Source organism: Pezoporus flaviventris, unplaced genomic scaffold (genome assembly GCF_033815535.1).
Source record: "Pezoporus flaviventris isolate CSIRO_AGI_PZ_B2104156 unplaced genomic scaffold, CSIRO_AGI_Pfla_v1 ptg000168l, whole genome shotgun sequence".
Lineage (NCBI taxonomy): Eukaryota > Metazoa > Chordata > Aves > Psittaciformes > Psittacidae > Pezoporus > Pezoporus flaviventris.
In genome coordinates this window covers 594,534-617,242 of record NW_026892716.1, presented here as the reverse complement: position 1 = coordinate 617,242, position 22,709 = coordinate 594,534, and the positions used below count along the sequence as shown (strand labels likewise).

General features: G+C 57.0%; 2 protein-coding genes across 9 annotated transcripts in view; one reads left to right on the top strand and one right to left on the bottom strand.

Moving 5' to 3' along the window:
• Window positions 1-22,709, bottom strand: part of NUP98 (nucleoporin 98 and 96 precursor) — a 304,506-nt gene that overhangs the window by 79,620 nt on the left and 202,177 nt on the right. The gene's annotated exons all lie outside the window — the stretch shown is intronic.
• The window catches only part of STIM1 (stromal interaction molecule 1), a 63,185-nt gene that overhangs the window by 1,410 nt on the left and 39,066 nt on the right, over window positions 1-22,709 (top strand). For 6 of the 8 annotated variants that reach the window (XM_061480075.1, XM_061480076.1, XM_061480079.1 and 3 more), the window contains exon 2: window positions 20,734-20,867. In XM_061480075.1, coding sequence (XP_061336059.1) covers window positions 20,734-20,867 — 134 coding nt within the window. The remainder of the gene's footprint in view (window positions 1-20,733; window positions 20,868-22,709) is intronic. The other 2 variants (XM_061480077.1, XM_061480080.1) reach the window with 1 other exon arrangement.

Below are 22,709 nucleotides of genomic sequence, written 5' to 3'. Positions count from 1 at the left end.
GAGCAGGGCTGGGGACTGGAGCTGCTGGAAGGCTTTGGTTACAGTGGAAGGTGCAGGATGAAAGTGGCCGCAGCGCCGTTGCTAAGCAGGAGTTTGGCTTCGTGTGTGGAGCTGGTTGGTGAGAACAGGGCAAGTCCTGGAACGTGGTATCAGGAGAACGATCGGGAACGCGGTGTCTGGTTGCTGGCAGGGCAGATTGTTTCATCCCGGCGGCGCGGTGCTCTGTGCGGCTCGCCTGGGGGGATTCCTTCCCTGCCCGCTGCCCTCGTGCACGCCGCTCTGAGAAGTTGCTTTGTGGGTTCTTCCTTTGTGATCCCAAATCCTGAGGCCAGTTCACATCCCGTCCGCTCCATTAAGGAAACTGGATCTCTGCAGTCCTGCTGAAGCAAGGTTTATGCCTCCAAGGAATTTCCAGCGGAGTTATTTTTGGAGGCCCTGCAGAAGTGTGGCAGCCCTGGTGATTCAGCTGCTGGCTTGCTCCTCTCTGAGCAGAGGCAGAGCAGGGAGCAGCCCCGAGCCCTGCTCTCTAACAGCCCCCGCTGCAGCTGGGCCGCTCCGGCAGAAGAGGTGCTTCTGTAGCTCTTGTGTCACCACCGCTGGTGTATTTGGTTCCTTCTGGCTTCAAAACCCTGCAGAGCAGCACGTGGGCCCTGCAGGGGATGGCTGCTCGCAGGCTGAACCACAGGCCTGTGGATGAACGTGGGCAGTGAGGGATTTGCTTGGTCTGACCGTGGATAACTCGCAGTGTAACAGCCCCGTGCCCTGCCTGGGGCTCGCTGCTCCCTGCTCCCACAGCTTGAAGCTGGTGCTGACTCTGCGGTCGCTTGGCCATTAGCTCTGTAGCTCTTAGAGCTGCAGCAGTGCAGGAGGATCCTCGGCACATGCCGGTTTTCCTTACGTGTTCCCTGGAAGCAGCGGGTGAGGCTGGCGGTGGCTGCACGCATCCGCGGCAGCGCGGGCTCACTGGAGCTGAGGGAGATGCGTGGTGGGCTCCTGCAGCTGCTCATCTCGGGCAGGCTTCCGAAGGGAGGTGTTCGGGTTTGTGACAGGGCATGAACTAAGGAGAAGAGAGGTGATGGCGCCGGTCACCGTTCCCTGCAATGGTTCAGGATGTGCAGGGAAGCGCTTGCAGGGAGCAGAAGTGTGAGTGCAGCAGCGTGGGTTCCTTGGGCTCTGGTGCTTTGGTTCTGTGCACACTCAGGGCGTGCATCAGCATCATTTGGTGAGGATATTGTGTGCTGTGAGGATATTGTGTGCATCAGCATCATTGGGTGAGGATATTGTGTGCATCAGCATCATTGGGTGAGGATATTGTGTGCTTCTGGTTCCTAAGATGATTCTTAAATAAGAATTGGAAATGGGGTGGTTTTATCACAGGATCCCAGGGTGGTTTGTGTTGGGAGGGAGCTTAAAGCTCATCCGGTCCCAAGCCCCTGTGTCCAACCTGGCCTTGAGCACTGCCAGGGATGGGGCAGCCACAGCTTCTCTGGGCACCCTGTGCCAGCACCTCAGCACCCTCCCAGGGAAGAGCTTCTGCCTAAGAGCTCAGCTCAGTCTCCCCTCGGGCAGGTTCAAGCCATTCCCCTTGGCCTGTCCCTACATCCCTTGTCCCAAGCCCCTCTCCAGGCTTCCTGCAGCCCCTTTAGGCACTGGAGCTGCTCTCAGGTCTCCCCTGAGCAGGAAGCTCAGAGCTGGGAGCAGAAGTCCAGGGAAAACCAGACCTTCTCCTGGCTTAGGCTTGTTCAGAGCCAGACGTGGCTTTAACCCCTTCCTGCTCCATCAGATCTGAGGTCGGTTCCACTTCAGACGCGCCGGAGCCGTTCGGCAAGGCCCGGAGAGCCAGGCGGGGGTGCGGTGTGGTTCAGAGCCATGGAGTGCAGCAGCCTGAGCCCAGCCCAGCTCAGACCCCCCGGCCCTGGGGCACGCGTGTGCCGGTGCTGAGGCCCCGCAGGATGTGCTCACTCTCGCTCGGCCTCATTGTTTTCACCCGCTGCTGGTTATTTTTAGCCTGAATTTGTCTGGCTGCAGCTCCAGCCCCGGCTCTCCTGCACCCCCCCTCTAAAAGGGGCAAGAGAAGCTCCCTGTGGCCGTCAGTACAGGCACTACCTTTGGGTGCTGGGTTTATTCCCTTTCCAGTTCCTTGCTGTAGTCTGTCAGTTGCCCGAGTCTCACTGATTTAATGATGGACTCACAGCATGGCTGGGGTTGAGGGGACCTTAAAGCTCCTCCAGTCCCAACCCCTGCCACGGGCAGGGACCCCTTCCACTTGCTTCAAGCCCGTGTCCAACCTGGCCTTGAACACTCCCGAGCTTTATTCTCCCTTCCAACACAAGCCATCCTGTGCTAATTCAATCTCGGTACAAACAGTGATCTCTCTCCATAGCCTGTTTCTCATTACATCACATTAACTGCTATCAAGCAGGTTGCTGCTATTAATTTTCCCTTGATTGCCTTCTGTGCAGAGCAGCGCGGGTGGACGCTGAAATATTGCTGCTGCCTATTGCAGGGACCTCCCGGTGTGTTTGCACATCCAGGGAATGCTGCCTGCGAGGGGCTGGGCTTCGGATGGCCGGGATTCATCCTGCTTCCCTTAGTGGTGGTGCTTCCACTGCAGCTGTCTGCTTTGCTGCCTTCAGGCCTGTTCCATCTCTGTATGAGCAAGCATTCCCCTGAGCCTGGCTGCATTTGGGATTGAGATTGCTTTTAGTGATCCTGCACCCGTAGGGATGTGTCTGCCGTGCTCTGCCTTGCTGGAGGCTGTCTGGGGTCTCATTTGGATGCCTCTTCTGGCTTCATTTAGACAGATTTGGGATCCTGGTGTGGATTTTCCCTGTCTCCTGCAGCAGTTAAAAGGTGGAATTGGGATAGCGTGGTGAGATTGACCCGTTCTGTGGCTGATGTGTGCCTGGGGGTGGGCAGGGGCAGGACCCTCAGTGCCTCAAAGCAGGGTTTGGCATTTACTTATACACCAAGGCACAGCAGCGCCTCTTTCCCTTCCTCTCTTCTCCTCCTTCCCTGCCTTGATCCCTGCGTCGCATGGTTTCTGGGGTCACTGCTGTTGTTCGGGTGATGTTTAACACGTGGGATTCTTACCCCAGCCGGGGGGGGTTTATAACAGGGTTATCAAAGTATTAAGATGATATTAACAGGAGAGCTGAGCGCACAAGCTCGGAGTTACTGTGTTTGCCTGTAGCACTCGGAGCTCAAGCTGCATGTGCAAACAGAACATCAGTGCTTAAAATGAGGGTGCCGAAGGGGGCCACAACCACAACCTTTTACCCAGAGATTCATTTGAGAGGGGCAGAAGAATTCACTCCTGGGTGAGGATGCTGTGCCTGAGCAGCTGAGAGCTCCTGCACTCGTCATGCCAAGGGGAAGGGGTTTGTTGTGAGTTAATCCTCGGTTACAAAACCTCCAGCTTGGCTGCTTTGGACCTTGAACTTGCAGCGAGATCTTTTGACATGAGCAGAATGGACTTAGGGGTGTCTGTGGGAAGCTGGATGTGGATCGCAAGTGGATGGTGGCTCCTTTATGCCAGTTTAAATGTTACCATTGCCAGGTGCTTCATGGATCGTTCCATTAGAGCATTTATTTGGTGGTGCTGAAGATTCCCTCACCCACATGATGCCAGAATTCACGTTTGCCCTTTATTCCTTTGCCAGAGCCTCTGGTTTCACCCTCTGCAGTAAGATGCCTTTATGGGATGCCTCAAGAAAAAGCCTTATCAGTTGGAGACAGAGGTCAGCATAAATCAGTGGTGGTGAGAAACAAGCAGCTGAGTGAGGTACCCTTAATCTGGCTGCTCCTTAAGCTCCCAGTGCTGTGTAATGGAACCACTGCAGGATTCATTCCCTGTGTGCTGGAAGCCTCCGGATCCTCCTGCAGCCTGCCCAGGTCCTCAGCTGGAGGAGGAGCGTGACCCAGCTCGTCAGAGCACACCTCCCCGCAGGAGCTGCTCTTTAACTCCAGTCAAGTCTTTCGAGGTACTCCTGACACTGAGCAGAGGTTGCACATGTGAGCAGTGAGCAGCAGCGTCGGGCTGGGCAAGGGGGAAAGAGGAGGTTGGAGGATGCCTGGAAAGCGTGGCCAGGAAATAGTCCGTGTTCTCCAGCTTGACTGGAAACCTCCATGGATCGCGCAGCCTTTACTTCCTTTAGGAATGAGGCTCATTTTGAGGACTCCTGGAATCCCAGGTTGTGAGGGACCTCAAGGATCATCTGCTCCAGCCTTTCGAGGCACAGCCCGACCCACACTGGATGCCCAGCACCCTGTGCAGCCCCATCTTAACAGTGTCCAGCCCTGGGGAGTCACCACTGCCCTGGGGACATTATTCCAGTGGCTCCCTGTTTCCAGTGGGAATCTCCCAGGAGTGACTTGTGCCCGTCACCCCTGGGCTTTCCCATGGGACTCCTTGTAGGAGGCAGAGCTGTGGAGCGCAGCCCTGAGCTCTGCACAGGGATGCGGTCACTCTGCTTGGTGCCCCGAGGTTCCTGGGGAAGAGCTGGGCCTCCCAGGCTGGAAACAGGCTGGATGTGGCTGTTGAGGCTTTTTGATGTCTCCATCACCAAATCCCGCTTCCTCAGGGCTGCTGTGGTCCATGGCAGCCTGGAGCAGCTCCGGCTGTGCCATCTCCCACCGTGTGGAGTGAGGAGGAGCTCGGGTGCGGTCCTGGAATGGGCTCCCCTGGGGAAAACCAGGCAGGTCCGTGGCGACTTCCCTCATGTCCTGCTTCAAACTGTGCCTTTTGGGTTGGCTTTCCTAAGGCGAGGCCGGGACATGTGGGGAGTGCCCGGCAGCAATCCTCCTGTCCATCCTTTCCTCCTGGGAGGAAATGGAATGATCCATGTGTGCTGAAGCCTCCTGACATCCCTCGTGGGGTGGCCAGCAGTGTCTGTGGTGGTGGTGGTCTCCGAATGGAGGCAGTTTGCTTCTCTGCTGCTGGGTCTGTGGCTGGCTCAGGGTGTGGGGCAGTTCTGTCCTTGCTGAGTGCTGTCCCCTCCTGTTCCTCGGGCAGGGGACAGATGTCTGGTGCACGCTGTGCTTTAACCAGTGCTGCAGGGCAGCAGCCTTAGCATGCAGCGGCTTCAGTTCAAGACCTGCGTGGCTTGTGGCGAGGGAAGGGAAGGAAAGGTCATCCTGGTGTAATTCCGTGTGATCTGGGTGTAAAAAGGGGGGTGCACGAGCAGGGGATTGGGAAGCACCCCTTTGCCATGAGGTTATCCATCTGCCGCTGACAATCCTTCTGCTTGTCCAGCATGGAGGCTGATGGAAGCGGTGGCACTTGTCCCCGGGTAGTTGTCCAAGGCCAGGTTCGGTGCCAAGCTCAGTGACCCTTTTCCTCCCTTCAGCTGCACTTTGCTTTTGCCAGCTCTAATTGCACAGGCTATTAGTGTTGAAAAACCTGCTCAGCTCCTCATTTAGCTTTGCTTTTAACCCAGGCTACATGGGGAGAGGCAAGCTCCCGAGCAGGCAGAGCAAGCTGGAGGCTGGGCAGCCCTGCTTCCTCCTGGGGCAGCTCTGGGCTCTGGCTGGAAGGACCCTCGGGTACCTGGAGGGGTTTGTTTCCAGGGGTGCTCTGGCCATGCTGCAGGTTCCTGCTGTGACGGGATGGGGATGGGGACAGGACCCCAACTGCTGCTGGGGTGAAGGTCTGCAGTGTGAGCTGGGAATCCCTCTGCTCCGCAATGGAAGAGGAAGGTCTGATCGCCCGTCTTTATGCCATAGCCAAGCACTATCAATAACGTGGCTTTTTGGCCTCTCTGATGCTCTCCCCAGTAACACGGTGGAGCCTTTGGATTCTTCTGTGTCCCCACCTCCTGCCCTGGGCGCTTCCCTGTGCTTCAGGAGCTGGGGAGATGTTTTATGTGGCCATCTCCTGCTGACCGTTGCTTGTGACCTAGGTGGGTCTCTGCAGGCTTTAATTGTTCCTTTATCTTCAGTTTAATCAGCCCCATCACCCCTGTGTGACTGCTGAGGGTGCTGAGGCCCAAAGAAGCTGTGGCTGCCCCATCCCTGGCAGTGCTCAAGGCCAGGTTGGACAAAGGGGCTTGGAGCAAGCTGCTCTATGGAAGGGGTCCCTGCCCGTGGCAGGGGTTGGAACTCGAGGAGCTTTAGGGTCCCTTCCAACACAAACCATTCCATGATCCTATCATTCTGGGATAAGGAAGTCGTTCAGATAACTGCATGTTTGTGTACGCGGATCATCTGTGCTTGTTTGCTTTATCTTTATGAAACGGTATCGGGATGTTGGTTTGTTTGGATTGTGGACCTATTTTTAAGTAACCCGTTTTTTCCACTTTGGAGAATGCATTCGCTCGTGTGCCAGGGCCAGCAGTGCTGCCTGCCTTTGGGAACCAGCAGGAACCGTGCCCTCTCTGCCTGGCAGGTACCTGGGTTATGAACCTTTGCTATGGGAGATGTCTGTGGGTCCAGAGGAGGGCACGGAGGTGCTGCGAGGGCTGGAGCAGCTCTGCCCTGGAGCCAGGCTGAGAGAGCTGGGCTGGGGCAGCCTGGAGAAGAGAAGGCTCCTGAAGGGGAGACCTGAGAGCAGCTCCAGTGCCTGAAGGGGCTGCAGGAAAGCTGGAGAGGGGCCTGGGACAAGGGATGTAGGGCCAGGCCAAGGGGAATGGCTTTAAGCTCCCTTCAGCGCAACCCACTCTGTGATTCCATGACTCCAGAGTGCAGAGCAGGAGCAACCCAATAGGAAATGGTGATGTCTGTTTGCAAACACACACTCGTGCCGCACGTTGGGCAAGAAAAGGAGCTATTTTGGGTAGCCGAGGGGTTCTGACATCGTTTTCCTCTGAAGGGCCGAGTCTTAAGCTCAGTTTAATTTATCCCTTCATGTTTTGAGCTCTGGTGCCTGGAAAGCTGCAGCTCCCAGTGGGTAGGAGCACAATGAGCATGGGAGCTGCAGTAGTGCTCTGGGTCTGGAGTACAACTGAGCAGCCCCTGCCCCTGTGCTGTGCAGCTTGGAAGGAGCTGCAGGGAGGGGAGACGTAACTGAGGATTAAAGCTGCTGAGCGATGCCTGCGCTCGGGGCCGTGCGGGTGCCAGCGCATGATGAACCTGTGAGGAAGCCGCAGGGAAAGCACTTGTGTTTGCCTTGATGCAGTCAGGCAGATGAAGGGGAAAAGCTCCTTTTTTGAGGGAGAAGCAGTTCCTGAAACCCTGTTTTCCAAGTCGCTGCGGTTATGGGTTCCTCAGGCGTGTTTTGCCTTCCAGCCTTGCGCTCTAAGCAGATATCAAAGCGTGTTGTGTTGTGTGTGTTGTGTTGTGTGTGTTGTGTTGTGTGTGTTGTGTTGTGTGTGTTGTGTGTGTTGTGTTGTGTGTGTTGTGTGTGTTGTGTGTGTTGTGTTGTGTGTGTTGTGTTGTGTGTGTTGTGTTGTGTGTGTTGTGTTGTGTTGTGTGTGTTGTGTTGTGTGTGTTGTGTTGTGTGTGTTGTGTTGTGTGTTGTGTTGTGTGTGTTGTGTGTGTTGTGTTGTGTGTGTTGTGTTGTGTGTGTTGTGTTGTGTGTGTTGTGTTGTGTGTGTTGTGTTGTGTTGTGTGTGTTGTGTTGTGTGTGTGGTGTGTGTTGTGTGTGTTGTGTTGTGTGTGTTGTGTTGTGTGTGTTGTGTTGTGTGGTGTGTGTGTTGTGTGGTGTGTGTGTTGTGTGTTGTGTGGTGTGTGTGTTGTGTGTGTTGTGTTGTGTGTGTTGTGTTGTGTGTGTTGTGTGTGTTGTGTTGTGTGTGTTGTGTTGTGTGTGTTGTGTTGTGTGTGTTGTGTGTGTTGTGTTGTGTGTGTTGTGTTGTGTGTGTTGTGTTGTGTGTGTTGTGTTGTGTGTGTTGTGTTGTGTTGTGTGTGTTGTGTTGTGTGTGTTGTGTTGTGTGTGTTGTGTTGTGTGTGTTGTGTTGTGTTGTGTTGTGTTGTGTGTGTTGTGTGTGGTGTGTGTTGTGTTGTGTTGTGCTGGCCTGGAGGAGCTGCACTCGTTCTGTGGGAGCTCGGGGGTTCCAGTGCAGTGGGGATAACCCCAGCCTGCCCCTGAACCCTGCCTGGGGTGGCTCTCGGCCCTCCCAGGGAAGAGCTTCTGCCTAAGAGCTCAGCTCAGTCTCCCCTGGGGCAGGTTCAAGCCATTCCCCTTGGCCTGGCCCTACAGGCCCTTGTCCCAAGCCCCTCTCCAGGTTCCCTGCAGCCCCTTTCGGGCACTGGAGCTGCTCTGAGGTCTCCCTGAGGTGTTTCTGTGAAAGCGGGTGCTTGAAGATCCTCCGTGAGCCCTGCAGAGGGGAGGCGGTGATCGGGGGTCCCCGTTGTTTCGGGTCTTTCTGGTCCCTGCACAATGGACCAGCGGTGTTTTACCTTGCTTCCGGAGCTGTGAAGGGATCGCTTGGCAGTGGCCCTGCCTTTTGCTGCGTGATTTGTGCAGCCTTGCCCGGCGGTCCGTGCGCTCCGCACAGGAGGACCTGGCTCCGTTCCTCCCCCGGAACGCCTCAGCCTGGCACACGGCACAAATGTACGTGAGCCTGGTGAAGCTCCCGAGGGCTCTGGAGGTGTGGGATCGCGCGGGGCTCTGCTCAGAGGCAGGTTCTGCCCTTCTAGGCTCCAGGTTCCCCCCAGGGGTGACCCGTAGTGGGATGCCACCGTGCTGGCACCGTGAGGGGGTTCCTCAGGGACATGATGAGGGTGGCAGCTTGGCGTGGCCCTCCTGCAGCTTGGACCTGCTTTGGGCACTCATTTAATCAAGCCCTGCCTGGAGCCCCTCTGGATAAAGGAGTGGCTGCTGCAGGAGGTGAGAAACTGGGGAGGGCGAAAATGAACTTGGGCGATGCTGATGTGTTTGTGGGAGCAGTGACAGCAGCGCCCTGCGGGCAGGGGCACCGCTCCGTGGGTCCTGTCCTCATCCCACCTCCGGCGCTGCGTGGGGAGGTGCCCTCTGGACCGCCCTGGTTCCTGAGGAGCTGGGCTCCCTGCCTTGTGGATAATCCGGTTTTCCTGGTTCCTGCTTGTTTTAACTTGCTGGGCCACTAAAACCAAAGGTGGAAAGGGACTTGTGGGGACAGCGAGGGCACCCCTGCCACGCTGCAGGAGGGGCTCTGTGGAGCTTGGCTCACAGCAGTGGCTGCAGGCAGGCAGTGGGAGGTGGGAGATCTCTTGGCTTTAATCCCACCTCTGGGGTTTTTCCTCTTGGGAAGGGAGAAAAAAGGTTTTGTGCTTCTGTGCCTGGGTGAGGGTGGGTCTCGGCCCTTGGAGGTGGTCGTTTAGAAGCCTTATCTTGAGCTGCATGGCTGTTCCTGTGCCGTCCTGGTGGGAGTGGGGATCTTCATGGAATCAGAGACTCATGGAATGCTTTGGGTTAGAGGGACCTTAAAGCTCCTCCAGCTCCAAACCCCTGCCACGGGCAGGGACCCCTTCCACTGGAGCAGCTTGCTCCAAGCCCCTGTGTCCAACCTGGCCTTGAGCACTGTCAGGGATGGGGCAGCCACAGCTTCTCTGGGCACCCTGTGCCAGCGCCTCAGCACCCTCCCAGGGAAGAGCTTCTGCCTAAGAGCTCAGCTCAGTCTCCCCTCGGGCAGGTTAAAGCCATTCCCCTTGGCCTGGCCCTACATCCCTTTTCCAAAGCCCATCTCCAGCTTTCCTGCAGCCCCTTTAGCTCTTGGAAGACTCTTCCAAGCTCTCCCAGTCTTGAAGCAGGTGTTTCACCTGCCCATGTTGGATGCAGGAGTTGCTCTCCAGAGGTACCTGTTCCTTTCCATGGGCTAGGGAGGGAGCTGAAGCAGCGGGTGCTAGATGGGACTTGCGGTGAGAAATGGCATTGTCTGATACCACTCTGGAGCTCCACATGTGGAGCTCATCAGGAGACAGCTCCAAGCCCTCATCCTGCACCCTGGCCCCAGCTGCTGCTCCCTGCTTGCTTTAGCATCAGGCTCTGCAGCCGTCGTCCAAGTGGTTTGATTTCCATCCCGTGGCTATTTTCAGCCCTGGGCCCGACAAGGTGAAGTGTCTGAGATGTTTTTGTGCTCCCTGTGGCTGTGCTGCATGGAGGGGTCCCCCTTCCCCTGCGGGCTCCCGCACCTCACCCCGGCCTGTCCTCTTCCATAGCCTCTGGCTGCTTTCGGGCCAGGTCTGTTTGCACCTGGGTCAGACCCTTTGTAAGGACATCAGTGAGTCCCTGCACAGGCACCCTGGGCACGGAGACACCCAGATCCCACCACTGTCATCTCCCTGTTGTCCTGCGAGGCTGAGGATGGGAGCACGGGGAGGACCGGGAACTTCGGCTGCACTTGACCTAGGTGGGCTCCGTGGAGGAGGAGCAGGAGGGAAGGCAGTGAGCAGGGATAACCTGGGACAGAGGGCTGGGAAGAACGTGATGGAGTCCAACAAGGATGAGCGTCAGGTCTTGTACCTGGGAAAGCCCAGTCCCAAGCACAGCCCAACCTGGGGACTGGAAGCAGCTCCTGGAAAGGGACCTGGGGGTGCTGGAGGACCCCAGCTCCATCGCAGTGAGCAGCTGAGCAAAGAAACCCAACAGGGTGCTGGGGAACATCCCCAAGGGCATCGCCACAGGGATGAAGGTGCCCTTGTGCCACTGTGCTGGGCGCTGCTCAGGGCACCCCTGGAACATGGGCTCAGGTTGGGTCCTGCTGCACAGCAAAGCTGTGGCCGGGCTGGAGAGGGGCCAGAGAAGGGCCTCAAAGATGCTCCAAGGGCTGGGCAGCAGTGAGGAAAGGCTGAGAGAGCTGGGACTGCTCAGCTGGAGAAGAGAAGGCGCAGGGAGACCTGATCCATGTGCCAGGAGGTAAAGGGGGGCTGCAGGGAAGATGGAGGCTCCCTTTGGACAAGGAGTCCCATGGGAGAGCCCAGGGGTGATGGGCACAAGTTACTGCTGGGAGATTCCCACTGGGAACAAGCAGCCACTGGAATAATGTCCCCAGGGCAGTGGTGACTCCCCAGGGCTGGACCCTGTTAAGATGGGGCTGCACAGGGTGCTGGGCATCCAGTGTGGGTCAGGCTGTGCCTGGAGAGGTTGGAGCAGGTGAGCCCTGAGGCTCCTTCCCTTGGGATTGCAGGGTTCTATGATTGATTCTGGTGCAGCCTCACTGTAACTGCAGGGATGTGGCTGCGCTGCTCCTGGTTCATGCCAAGAGCATCTGTACTGGGGCGAAAGTTGCCCAAGATGTGAGAGGAGGGGGATATTTCACCCCAGCTCTTCCTTATTCCAGCTGTAAATGTGTAAGTTGCTCGCTCTGGCAGTGGCACTTGTGATTCCTTTGGGACTGAGAGAAACTCACCCTGCTCTTCATTGGATCCCGGCCTGGTTTGGGTTGAAGGGACCTTACGGTTCCAGCCCCATGCCACGGGCAGGGACACCTTCCACCAGAGCAGCTTGCTTCCCCACTTCCAAGCCATTCCCCTTGGCCTGTCCCTACATCCCTTGTCCCAGGCCCCTCTCCAGCTTTCCTGCAGCCCCTTCAGGCACTGGAGCTGCTCTCAGGTCTCCCCTTCAGGAGCCTTCTCTTCTCCAGGCTGCCCCAGCCCAGCTCTCTCAGCCTGGCTCCAGGGCAGAGCTGCTCCAGCCCTCGCAGCAGCTCCGTGCCCTCCTCTGGACCCGCTCCAGCAGCTCCACGTGTCCAAAGTGTAAATGAACAGTTCCTGCTGTTACAAACCCATTTTACAGCCACCTTGTCTCCAGCCTGTCTCTTGGTTGCATGTGGATGAGGTGCGGGCTTGACCTGAGGTCTCCTTTTTCCACATTGGCCGCATTGTTCTGCTTTCCCCAAGCTTCTAATGAAGGGAAGTTGCCCAGTTTGAAGCAGAGGAGGCAGAATCACGGCCCCTTTCCCCTTAGTGCTGGTGCTGGAAGTGCTGCTGTCTGCCTGAGCAGACCACAGAGCACCTCTTCCTGTTTGATGAGGTACTAAATAAGGCTGAGAGCATCCGCGCTGCGCTGCGGAAGCAGCTCTGTGTGTTGGGGTCTGGCAGAGAGCTTTCCTGGTAGCCAGAGTTGTGCCTTTGGTGAGCACAGGCCTTTACCCTGAAGGTGGCTGATGGTGGTTGTGGATCCCAGTATCCCCAGCCCGCAGGGAGCTGGAACAGCCCGGAGCTGAGCTCCGAGGGGTTGGTTCACTCTGACAGAGCCACGGGTTGCTCTCAGGTGGGTGCTGCTGCTCCGGGGTCCCTGCAGGGCCACGTGTGCCAGGAGAGCTGCAGGCATTGCCCCTCGGGGGGATGGCTTGGACATACTGAAATGGGAGGTAATGTGTGATGCTCATGGTGAAGGGGGGAGCCTTGCCAGAGCTCTTGTCAAATACAAGCGCTTGATAAACCAGAAGCTGTCTCCATGAGGCAGCCCAAGGGAAGAGCAGGCTCAGCTGCTGAGCGCAGCACATCCGTCACCTCATCCAGGACCATTTCAGGCTGGAGGCTGCGCAGAGGGGCTGCAGACAGGCCGGGATGCCCCTTGTCCCTCAGTGTGCCTGTGTATTGATGCAGAGGAGTTGTGTGTCTGGAGCAGGGGCGTGAAGATGGGCACTGCGGTTCTCTTCTGCTTCTGGGGATGCTGGATGGAGCAGCCTGAGGAGGAGCCCCCCATGACCCAGCTTCAGGGTGCGCTTGAGCCCAGAACCCCCCCGTGTGCTGCGTGCACCCAGAGCGTGAGCAGCAGCTCAGGGAGGGGATCCTGACCCTCTGCTGTGCTCTGGGGAGACCTGAGAGCAGCTCCAGTGCCTAAAGGGGCTGCAGGAAAGCTGGAGAGGGGCTTGGGACAAGGGATGTAGGGCCAGGCCAGGGGGAATGGCTTGGAAGGGGCTTGGAGCAAGGTGCTCCAGTGGAAGGTGTCGGTGCCCAAGGCAGGGCTGGAGCTGGAGGAGCTTTAGCGTCCCTTCAGTACAAATCAGGCTGGGATTCCTTCCCAAGTGCTGCCTGGAGCACGGACACCGATGGGGTTAAATCTTTAATGGGCCATTTCAGCGGCTGCAGCTGCCTGTAACACTGAGCACCGTGCCTCTGGTTTCCGCTGCTCCTCCAGCCCCACATCCATGCAATCCTCACTCTTTACGTGGGAGAGCCGGCAGCCCCTCGCTGCTGGCTGTGTCGCAAGTACCACGTTGATGTCTCTATCAGGAGGACACCAGATGCGTGTTTCTGTTTGGATTTAACTATTTTTAAGCTGCCTTGAGCAGTGATGCTTTAATTCAGTCCCTCCAGGCTCGTGCAGCGATGGCAGTATTTTTATCTGTACTGTGGATACCACAGCTCCTATCTGCAGGCGGGAGGTTTATGTCATGCTCCCTCCCACGTGTGTTTTGATTTATTTTAAAAAGATAGTATTCCAAGACTAGTTTTTCTCATTTAGAAGCATGTGCCTTAAATAGCCTCCTGCGTGCTGGGGGCTGAGGGAGCCTATAATTACCTTACACAGAAATGAAGCCTTTCTGGATGCCGTTAGTGGGCACTTCAGTTGATTACTCACGTCAGCTCTAAACTATTACAGGCTGCTGTTTGCTTCAGCTTGAAGTGGATGCTCTGATGTCTTTTCCACCCAGCAAAGGAACACAGCAGAGAACTTCAGAGGAACCAGAGAATCGCAGACAGAAGGGACCTTAAAGCTCCTCCAGCTCCAAGCCCTGCCACGGGCAGGGACCCCTTCCATAGAGCAGCTTGCTCCAAGCCCCTGTGTCCAGCCTGGCCTTGGGCACTGCCAGGGATGGGGCACCTCAGTGACCAGGATCTCATTGGTTTAAGAACACCGTTCTAACAGATGCTGTTGCTGTGAAGCGTGTGCAGCCCTAGGTCCAAGCTGCCATTGCCAGCGGGCACTGCTGAGGAAGGAGCAGGGTGATGTTGCTGAGATCATGTCCCCAGCCTCGATGACCGCATCCGTCTCTTCCATGTGTAACTTGTGATTCAGCAGCCTGTGAGCTGTGAGCTGCACTGCAGCACCCACGCAGGCAGGGAGGGATGGGACAGGGAGGGAAAACGCTTTCTGTGGTCCCAACCCAAATGTAAGCTCCGCTGGGAATCATGCCATAGCCAGCGCTGGCTATGGCATCACAGCAGTGAGTGCTGAGTGATGCAGGGCTCTCCTCAATTGTGAACCCTTCTGTGTGGAGGCTTTATGGGATGCTGAGGAACAAGCTGGTTGTATGCAAGTGTTTGCCCTCCTTGTGCAGCTCTGCCCAGCCGAGCACCCATGGTGCTCTGGAAGTGCTCGCTCTGGGACTAGAGCTCGGCATTCCCCAAACCAGGCTCTCCCATTCCCTTCCCAAGCCAACTGTGACTTATCCTGCTCACTGGAACTCCATGGGGCCACTTTCTTACCGAGTCAGTAGTTAATGGAAAAATCCTGTTTGTTCAGTTGAAATAATCTGAATGGGTCAAACTCGGCTCCAGCCTCTGGCCTTGTGCCTGTGGTGGCTTTGAATGGTGCATTCCATCCTTGGAACATGGAGGTGATGGAGATGGATGGATCACGTCGAGTCAGTCCTGGCACTCGCTGCAAGCTCAGGAGCTGGTCATTAGGTAACCCACAGCACAGGCTGCAGGCACAGGGTGCCCAGAGAAGCTGTGGCTGCCCCATCCCTGGCAGTGCTCAAGGCCAGGTTGGACACAGGGGCTTGGAGCAAGCTGCTCTATGGAAGGGGTCCCTGCCCATGGCAGGGGTTGGAAGCTTTAAGGTCATTTCCAACCCAAACCAGTCTGGTTCCATGATCTGACACTGACCCTATGGCACATGTGTGGAAAAGGTTCACCATGCCATGGTGCAGTGCATGTACACACGTGTGTGTGGGAATGCTGTGACATGGAGGAGACATGGTGGTGCTGCTCAAGTCTCCTGGGGAGGGGAAAGGGGGATTCCTTTGTTCTGATGGTCTGAGTCACCTGTGAGCTGTAGGACTCGGGGACCCCTCGGGCAGGTTCAAGCCATTCCCCTTGTCCCAAGCCCCTCTCCAGCTTTCCTGCAGCCCCTTCAGGCACTGGAGCTGCTCTCAGGTCTCCCCTTCAGGAGCCTTCTCTCCTCCAGGCTGCCCCAGCCCAGCTCTCAGCCTGCCTCCGGAGCAGAGCTGATTCATCCAGTCTGTGCTTTCTGCCTTTTAGCAATTTCTCTTTCACATAAAAATAACAGCCGTTAGCTCCTGGTGAGCCGTGCATCTCCATGCACCGCAGCCGCGCCGTGGGCTGGGGCTGACTCACATCTGCTGCGGGATTTGGGATTGACGTTGATTTCTTCCCACCCCTCACTGGGTTTGTGTCTTCCAAGGCACCTGTGAGGCTGGGTTTGGCCGTGCTGTGGTCTCCTGGTCTCTTCGTAGCGCAGCAGGGTTGATCCCAGGTCCTGCAGAGCAAAGGCTGGTGCCAGCGGTCACACACTGCATGGAGGAGGCCCTCAGTGCCGTGGGTTAGTGGTGGCCTTGGCAGTGCTGCGGAGCGGTTGCACCGGATCTTAAAGATCTTTCCAGCCTGGTTGATTCTGGGACTCTGTGATTTGATGCACTTAGGGCAATGTGTGTGTGGTGTGAGCAGAGCAGCCAGTGCATGCTCCCAGGGCCCGGGCGGCTGCATCCGCACTGCTAGAGACAAGGATGGGGTTGGATCTGGTGTGGAAAAGAGCTAAATCTCTCTAGAAGGGGGCACCTCGGGGGTGGGAAAGGCTTGGTGTTGCCTTGGGTTGTGTGGCCAGCACTGCTGGGTCTGAGCTGCAGATTACCAGAGGTGAATGAATTGGTGAAAGTTCCCTGTCTCCAGTGAAGTTGCTTTTGAAGCACATCAGCTGTTAATGGCTGCCCCATCCCTGGCAGTGCCCAAGGCCAGGCTGGACACAGGGGCTTGGAGCAAGCTGCTCCAGTGGAAGGGGTCCCTGCCCATGGCAGGGGTTGGGACTGGAGGAGCTTTAAGGTCCCTTCAACCCAAACCAGGCTGGGATTCTATGAAGGGTCAGTGGCATGGAGTGAAGACATTCCTAAAGTCACATCTGGCCGACTTTCCCTGTTTGGTGCAGGTTTAATGGCTCAGGTTTGTTCAGCACGAGGGAAGGCGTGTGCAAGGTGGAATCAGTTACATGCTTCGTTTATTATCATGGAGTAACCCAATCTCAAGTTATTTCAGCTCCTTGGATCCTTTTCCTGCCTGTGGGATATTTTGGCTGCTGGTGCTCATCTTGTGAAGGAGCTGATGTATTTCCTGGCTGACCCTGGGCAAACCCTCCTTGCTCCCAGGGTGGTACTGGAACAACTTCTCTATCTTATTTAGACAGCCCAGCAGAAGCGTTCCCCAGTGCTGGGCCTGAGGGCAGCAAACAGGAACTTCTCGGGAAGGAAGTGGGTGACGTTGGCACTTTGAGGGCAGAGCACCCAAGCGAGGGTGCTGAGAGCTGGTCTGGGGAGGCCTGAGAGCAGCGGGGGGGGACATAGAACTTGAACCTCCCCACCCCAACAGGGCAAACAACAGGGGCTTGTGGTGGAGGGAGCATTGAAGCAAGGGTGAAGCTCTTCCCTGGGAGGGTGCTGAGGCGCTGGCACAGGGTGCCCAGAGAAGCTGTGGCTGCCCCATCCCTGGCAGTGTTCAAGGCCAGGTTGGACACAGGGGCTTGGAGCAAGCTGCTCTATGGAAGGGGTCCCTGCCCGTGGCAGGGGTTGGAGCTGGGTGAGCTTTAAGGTCCCTTCATCCCAACCCATTCCATGATTAAAAAGGGCTTTGCTGCTGGTTGTGGGAAGAATGAGGATGCTTGGAAGTGATGGGATGAAGTGTTGCTGGTGGCCAGGCAGTACGCTGGTGCATGGAGGAGATGAAGGCACTGATTGCAGCCGGTGCTGAGGTCTGACTGCAGTGCATAACCTGAGCAGGAGCCTCTATGGGTCACCGTGGGCTGTCACGGTGATCCTGCAGGATCAGGGCATTGCCAGGAGCGATAGCTGCCACCAGCACAGCGGGCAGGCAGATCTGCCCCGAGTTCTGCACAGCCTCGTCTCAGCCCTGCTGTTAGGTGCTTTGGGAAGGTTTCTAGGAGCACCTTGCAGCAGAGGCCCCCAGGCGTGTTGTTCCTGTCTTCAGGGGTGTATCAGAGATGCCGTGGTCTGACCTTGGCTGTATTTACATGTTTTCTAGACTGTTTAATCTGAGGTGGGTGCAGGGGGGTTGTTTGCATCCTGGAAGTGTTTTATCAAAGGGAAATGTGTGTCTTTGAACTCCTGCCGGTGCTGATGTGGTGGGTGAAGGTGTCTGGTTGGGTTACTGGTGAGGAAGCCTCAGAAGCTGTTTGCAGGGCTCCGAGTGGAAAAGCGGTGACTTGAGGGAATTCCCCTTTACCTACCTGCTGCAGACCCCACTGTGATCATATCCAGCCTGGAACAGGCTGCCCCATCCCTGGCACTGCTCAAGGCCAGGTTGGATGGGGCTTGGAGCAAGCTGCTCCAGTGGAAGGGGTCCCTGCCCGTGCCAGGGGGCTGGAACTGAATCAGCTTTAAGGTCCCTTCATCCCAACTATTCCATGATGCTATGATTGATTCCATGTCACTCCAGCTTTGCCTATGTGCCTATTGATGGTCTCAGAGGTGGTGGCACCTTCAGCAGCTGTTCGCAGGAGATTGCCTAGGTGATTGCAGAGCTTTTGTGTGTGGATGGAACCCCGAGGGGTGAAGGTGGGTCCGTGTGAATGGGGAACGATAGCAGGAGAAGGGATGTGCAGATGGCATGTGCTGATAGTGCCCGGGATCCTGGTCCTCATCAGGACACCCCAGGGGAGGGCGGATGTCCTTTTGTTCTGAAGGGAAGGATGGACCGCAGCTATTAAGAGATGATGGTGGGGGATAAAGAACAGGCCTGGAGGCACCAACCAGCAGGATGAAGAAACAAAAGAGTCCTGATGACTCAGTAGGTGGGGTGGGAGGGTGGAGGAGAGCTGATGGTGTCAGCTCCTGAGGGGCCCTGAAGTCCCGGTGTGGTCTGACACCGAAGGAGCAAGTTGGGACAAGTGCTGAGGACCAGAGAAGCAATTGTCTCCTTCCAGGAGCTGCTGTAGCAAACCTCAGTGCTGTGCTCGGGCTTTCTGGAGGAGGAGGAGCATCCTTCACACCAGTGTCACACACGCAACACAAGGCTTGCGCTTGCAGGGGCCAGGGGTTGTGTTGGAAGGGCCTGATGTGGGGTGTTACTGTGTGTGTGTGAGGCGCAGGGCAGGACTTGCTGGCCACTAAGCCCACATTAACGTTATCAACCCAAGAGGGGACCTGGCACTTGAACAGTCTTTTTTGTGATGCTGGCCCTGGTCTTTGTTTCTTCATTTGGGGGATGTTACAACTGCATCCTGTGTTCCCCTGGAGATAACAGGGTGGCCCCTGCTGCCTGGAGCACCCTCCGGGCCATTCTGTTATCAGGGCAGGGGCTTCTGCTGATTCAGTCACTTACAGGGGCTTTTCCTGGCCTTGATGCAAACGCATTCCTCGCTGCTTACTCACTCCGTGGCTGTGAGCTGAAGGCTTGGTTATCAACACGTGCAACCATGGCTTTAGTGCTCTTCTGCTGCCTTGTATTGTATCACTGGCTGCCCAAGCACGGTGTGCCCTTGTGGTTTCCTTCCTAGACAAGCATGGTGAGATCACCTCAACCCATGTGCCTTGGTGGCCTGATCTTTCTTCTCAGCTGACTCAAGGGAGGACAGCACGGATGGATGTGGTTTGGGGTTACATGGCTACAGGGTGTTCACATGAAGAAACCACTCATGTTTTATCATAACATGACGTTTCCTGCTCAGAATTTGACCCTTGCCAGAGCGTTGCCTGTAATAATAAGCACAGGCCTAGAACAAGATGATCACGGAGTATTTTGGGAAGCCCAGCCCAAAGGCAGGATAAATACCACGAGCATCCCGTGTTCCTGCTCTGTGCCCTTGAGATCAGCATGAGAAATCACTGCAGAAAGGCCCAGCCCAATGTGCTGAGCTGATCTCACCATGCTTGTGCGGGGTAGGAGAGGGAAACCAAACCTGTGCACACCAGTGCTGGGCAGCCAGTGATGCTTCAAGTAACTGCCGAGTTCCCCTCCTTGCCAATTGAAACCATTACACGGGCAGAAAACGCCTTCACGCTGTTGGTGCCATGGACCGCACCGGGCAGTGCCGTTAGCCACTCTTCCACCACCGGCTGCGTCCAGAGGTGTGATGGAAGAGCAGAGGCTTCCTGGCACGCCTGAGCAAGGGAAACCCTGCCTTCACCTTCCTGCAGCCCTGCCTTGTCCCTGCCTTCTCCTTCGGTCCCTGCTTGGTGCTGTTCCAGCTGGTTTCCCTGGGTTCCATGAGTCCAGGTGTCATTACCTCCCGCAGTGTCCGATGGAGAGCTGGGCTGGCTGGAAGCGTAGATGGGTGCCATGGGCTAGTGGTGGCCTTGGCAGTGCTGGGGCAGTGCTTGCACTGGATGAGCTTAAAGGTCTTTTCCAACCTGGCTGATTTTGTGATTCTAAGTGACACAGGGGAGGCCAGGGGGAGCGTTCTCAGCTCCGGCATGGCTTTGGGTCAGTGGTTTCTAGGGCTGCTGGGCTCTCCCGGCCGTACAGACAGGCATGAATCAGTGTGGAGTGAACTTCCTGAGCTCTGTGAATCATGGAATCAGGCAGGTTCTCTGGCCCCGCTCCAGCACCTCAAGGTCTCTGTTGGAGTGAGGTCCCCGGAGCTGAACACAGGATTCGAGGTGCGGCCTCACCAGTGCCCAGTGCAGGGGCACAATCCCTGCCCTGGCCCTGCTGCCGCACTGGTGCTGATCCAGGCCGGGATGCTGGGGGCTTCCTGGGCACAAGCTGCTCGTGTTCAGCTCCATCACTCAGCACCCCCGGGTCCCTTTCTATGAGCAGCCTTTCAGCCACAATCCCCCAGGCCAGGAGGGGTGCAGGGGGCTGTTGTAGCCCAAGGGCAGGACAGTGTTTCCATGGCAAATGTTCCCTCAAAGATAAATGTCTCCCAGATGCCTTATCAGTGGCGCCTGTCATTGGCAAACAGCCGACACCCGGGACAGTTCTTGATCCTCGCCCTGATGTAGCCTCTGTGAATCACAAGGGGGTTTCTTGTGTGTTACCCAAGGAGCTCAGCTCTGGGGGATGTTTTCAGTTCCTGGCTCCTGGCTGTTGGCTCTACATCCCTGCTCTGCCGTTGCACTGGGTCACACCTCACCCGTGGCAATGTCGTAGGAAGGATGTGATCACCTTGGTGCTTACATGGACTCGGGCATGTGGCGGGATTTGAAGTGTGAGAAACGAAATGTGGAAGGAAGCCAGAAAATTCCGTTTCTAACAGGAGGCGGGAGACTTCTTCCATTGACGTTGTATAAACACGGAGCTCTCGCTCTCACAACGTCCTCACGGATGCTGTGCCAACACTAACAGCGTCCAAGGGAGAAGTGCACTTCATGACATGGGAGCTAAATTCGAGGTGCACCCCCCCTTACCTCCTCCAGGGCATCGATGGACGTGGTGTGCGCAGGAGCAGCCCGGCAGGGACCTGCCCTCGGAGCACCAAGCGCTGAAGGGGTTGAGCTGGAAGCTCAGCCTTGTGGGGCCGTGCTCAGCCTTGTGGGGCCGTGCTCAGCCGTGTGGGGCCGTGCTCAGCCGTGTGGGGCCGTGCTCAGCCGTGTGGGGCCGTGCTGAGCCCTTTGTGCCAGGGGCTGTGCGGGCCTCTGGCCGCTGCAGAGCCCCCGGCCGTGCTGAGCGTGGGGCTGTTCCAGCCCAGGCAGCCGGACGGGCTGGCTTTGGTGCCTGACGTGGGGTTCTGTTCCTCAGCAGAGTTCTGCCGCATCGACAAGCCCCTGTGCCACGATGAGGACGAGCAGCTCAGCTTCGAGGCCGTGCGCAACATCCACAAGCAGATGGATGACGATGCCAACGGCAACGTGGACGTGGAGGAGAGCGATGAGGTACGTGCTCCGGGCTGCGCTGGCCTGCCCCAGCTCTGCTCCTGGAGGGCTGTTCTCAGGGGTAGTGCCTGCGCTTGAGGAGTGAGGATTGAGGCTGTTGGCTCTGGGCTCTTCCCTGGCAGAGGCAGCAGTGTGCCGTCTTGAGCCAAGTTTCTGATCTGAGCAGTGTAGTTCAGAGCTGTGATCTTTCGTGTGTGGCTTTGCCTCAGTTCTGGGGGTTTCTCAACACAATCTTCCTGCACCCAAGGTATAGAATCATAGAATGGTTTAGGTTCGAAGGGACCTTAAAGCTCATCCAGCCCCAAGCCCCTGTGTCCAACCTGGCCTTGAACACTGCCAGGGATGGGGCAGCCACAGCTTCTCTGGGCACCCTGTGCCAGCGCCTCAGCACCCTCCCAGGGAAGAGCTTCTGCCTAAGAGCTCAGCTCAGTCTCCCCTGGGGCAGGTTCAAGCCCTTCCCCTTGGCCTGGCCCTACATCCCTTGTCCCAAGCCCCTCTCCAGCTTTCCTGCAGCCCCTTCAGGCACTGGAGCTGCTCTCAGGTCTCCCCTTCAGGAGCCTTCTCTTCTCCAGGCTGCCCCAGCCCAGCTCTCTCAGCCTGGCTCCAGAGCAGAGCTGCTCCAGCCCTCGCAGCGGCTCCATGGCCTCCCCTGGCCTCGCTCCAGCAGCTCCACGTCCCTCCTGTGTTTATTCTTGGCCCTGGTGGGGAGTGAGCCAGGAGCTGCTGAGCCCGGGCTGGTGCTGAGCTCGTTCCCTCTCCAGAGGAGGGTGGTGGTTGGCAGCCACCGGTGCCGCTTTGGAGCTCTGCTGGATGTGCCCTCGGCACCCCAGGCCTTGGCCTGATGGGGACAGTGCTGCACAACCTGTATGGCTTGTGGGAGGCTGACAGCATCTCCGTGGGGTCAGGAAGGTACAAAATCGTGTCCTGCTGCTCCTGGGCCAAAAGGCTCCTGTTTTCCCCCATGACTGAAGGCACAGGGCAGCCGGCACCGCGCTGTCCGTGAGGACCACACAGCATCCCGTCCATGAGGAAGCCTTCCCCAGGGCATGTTGTTCCTGCTTCCCACATAAGGAGACCACCTTCCAGGAGGGAGAATCCCCCACCCAGGCCGATGCAGCAGTTGAGTTATGGGCCAAATGAAGCTGTCACAAGGGCGCTTTGGGTTCTGGGATGGTGCCAGTCTCCAGGGCTGCTCCAGACCCAGCAGCCTGGAGCTCAGCACCCTGCAGAGCTGCTCCCAGGGCTGCCTGCTCCAAGGTTCCATTCCATTCCCTCTGCCTAAATCCCACTTCATGGAGCAATTACACCAAATGAAAGGCTTTCAGTTGCAGTCCCTTAAGTTTGGTGTTTCCTCTGGAGGCAGCTCCGGGCTCCACATGGTTTGGGAGCTGCAGCTCCACTGCTCCCACTGACTCCTGGGACAGCCCCAGGGAAATCCGCTGGCTCCAGGCATCCTGCTCACCCCTTACTGGAGTGAGGATAAACAAATGTTAGGGCTGGGCACTAATGAGCAGTTTTATGTCTCTCTCAGTGCACCCATTGAGGGCTATTGCACAAGCTCTAACAGGATTAACTCCTCGAAGCTGTTGTACCCTCAGGTCCTTTTATGTCCGGATATTGCCACTGTGTGAGTAATAAAATCTGTTCCTCTAAAAGGCTTCAGAAGGCCCTGGTGCCATTGCAGTCAGTGCTCAGACCCCTCAGAGATGGCTCAGACCATGCCCAGGCCCTGTGCATCGCTTGTCTTGGACCTAGCAGCTCTCCTCCAGTATCGCTGTGTGCATTATTGTGGAACCCCAGCCTGGTTTGGGTTGAAGGGACCTTAAAGCTCCTCCATTCCCA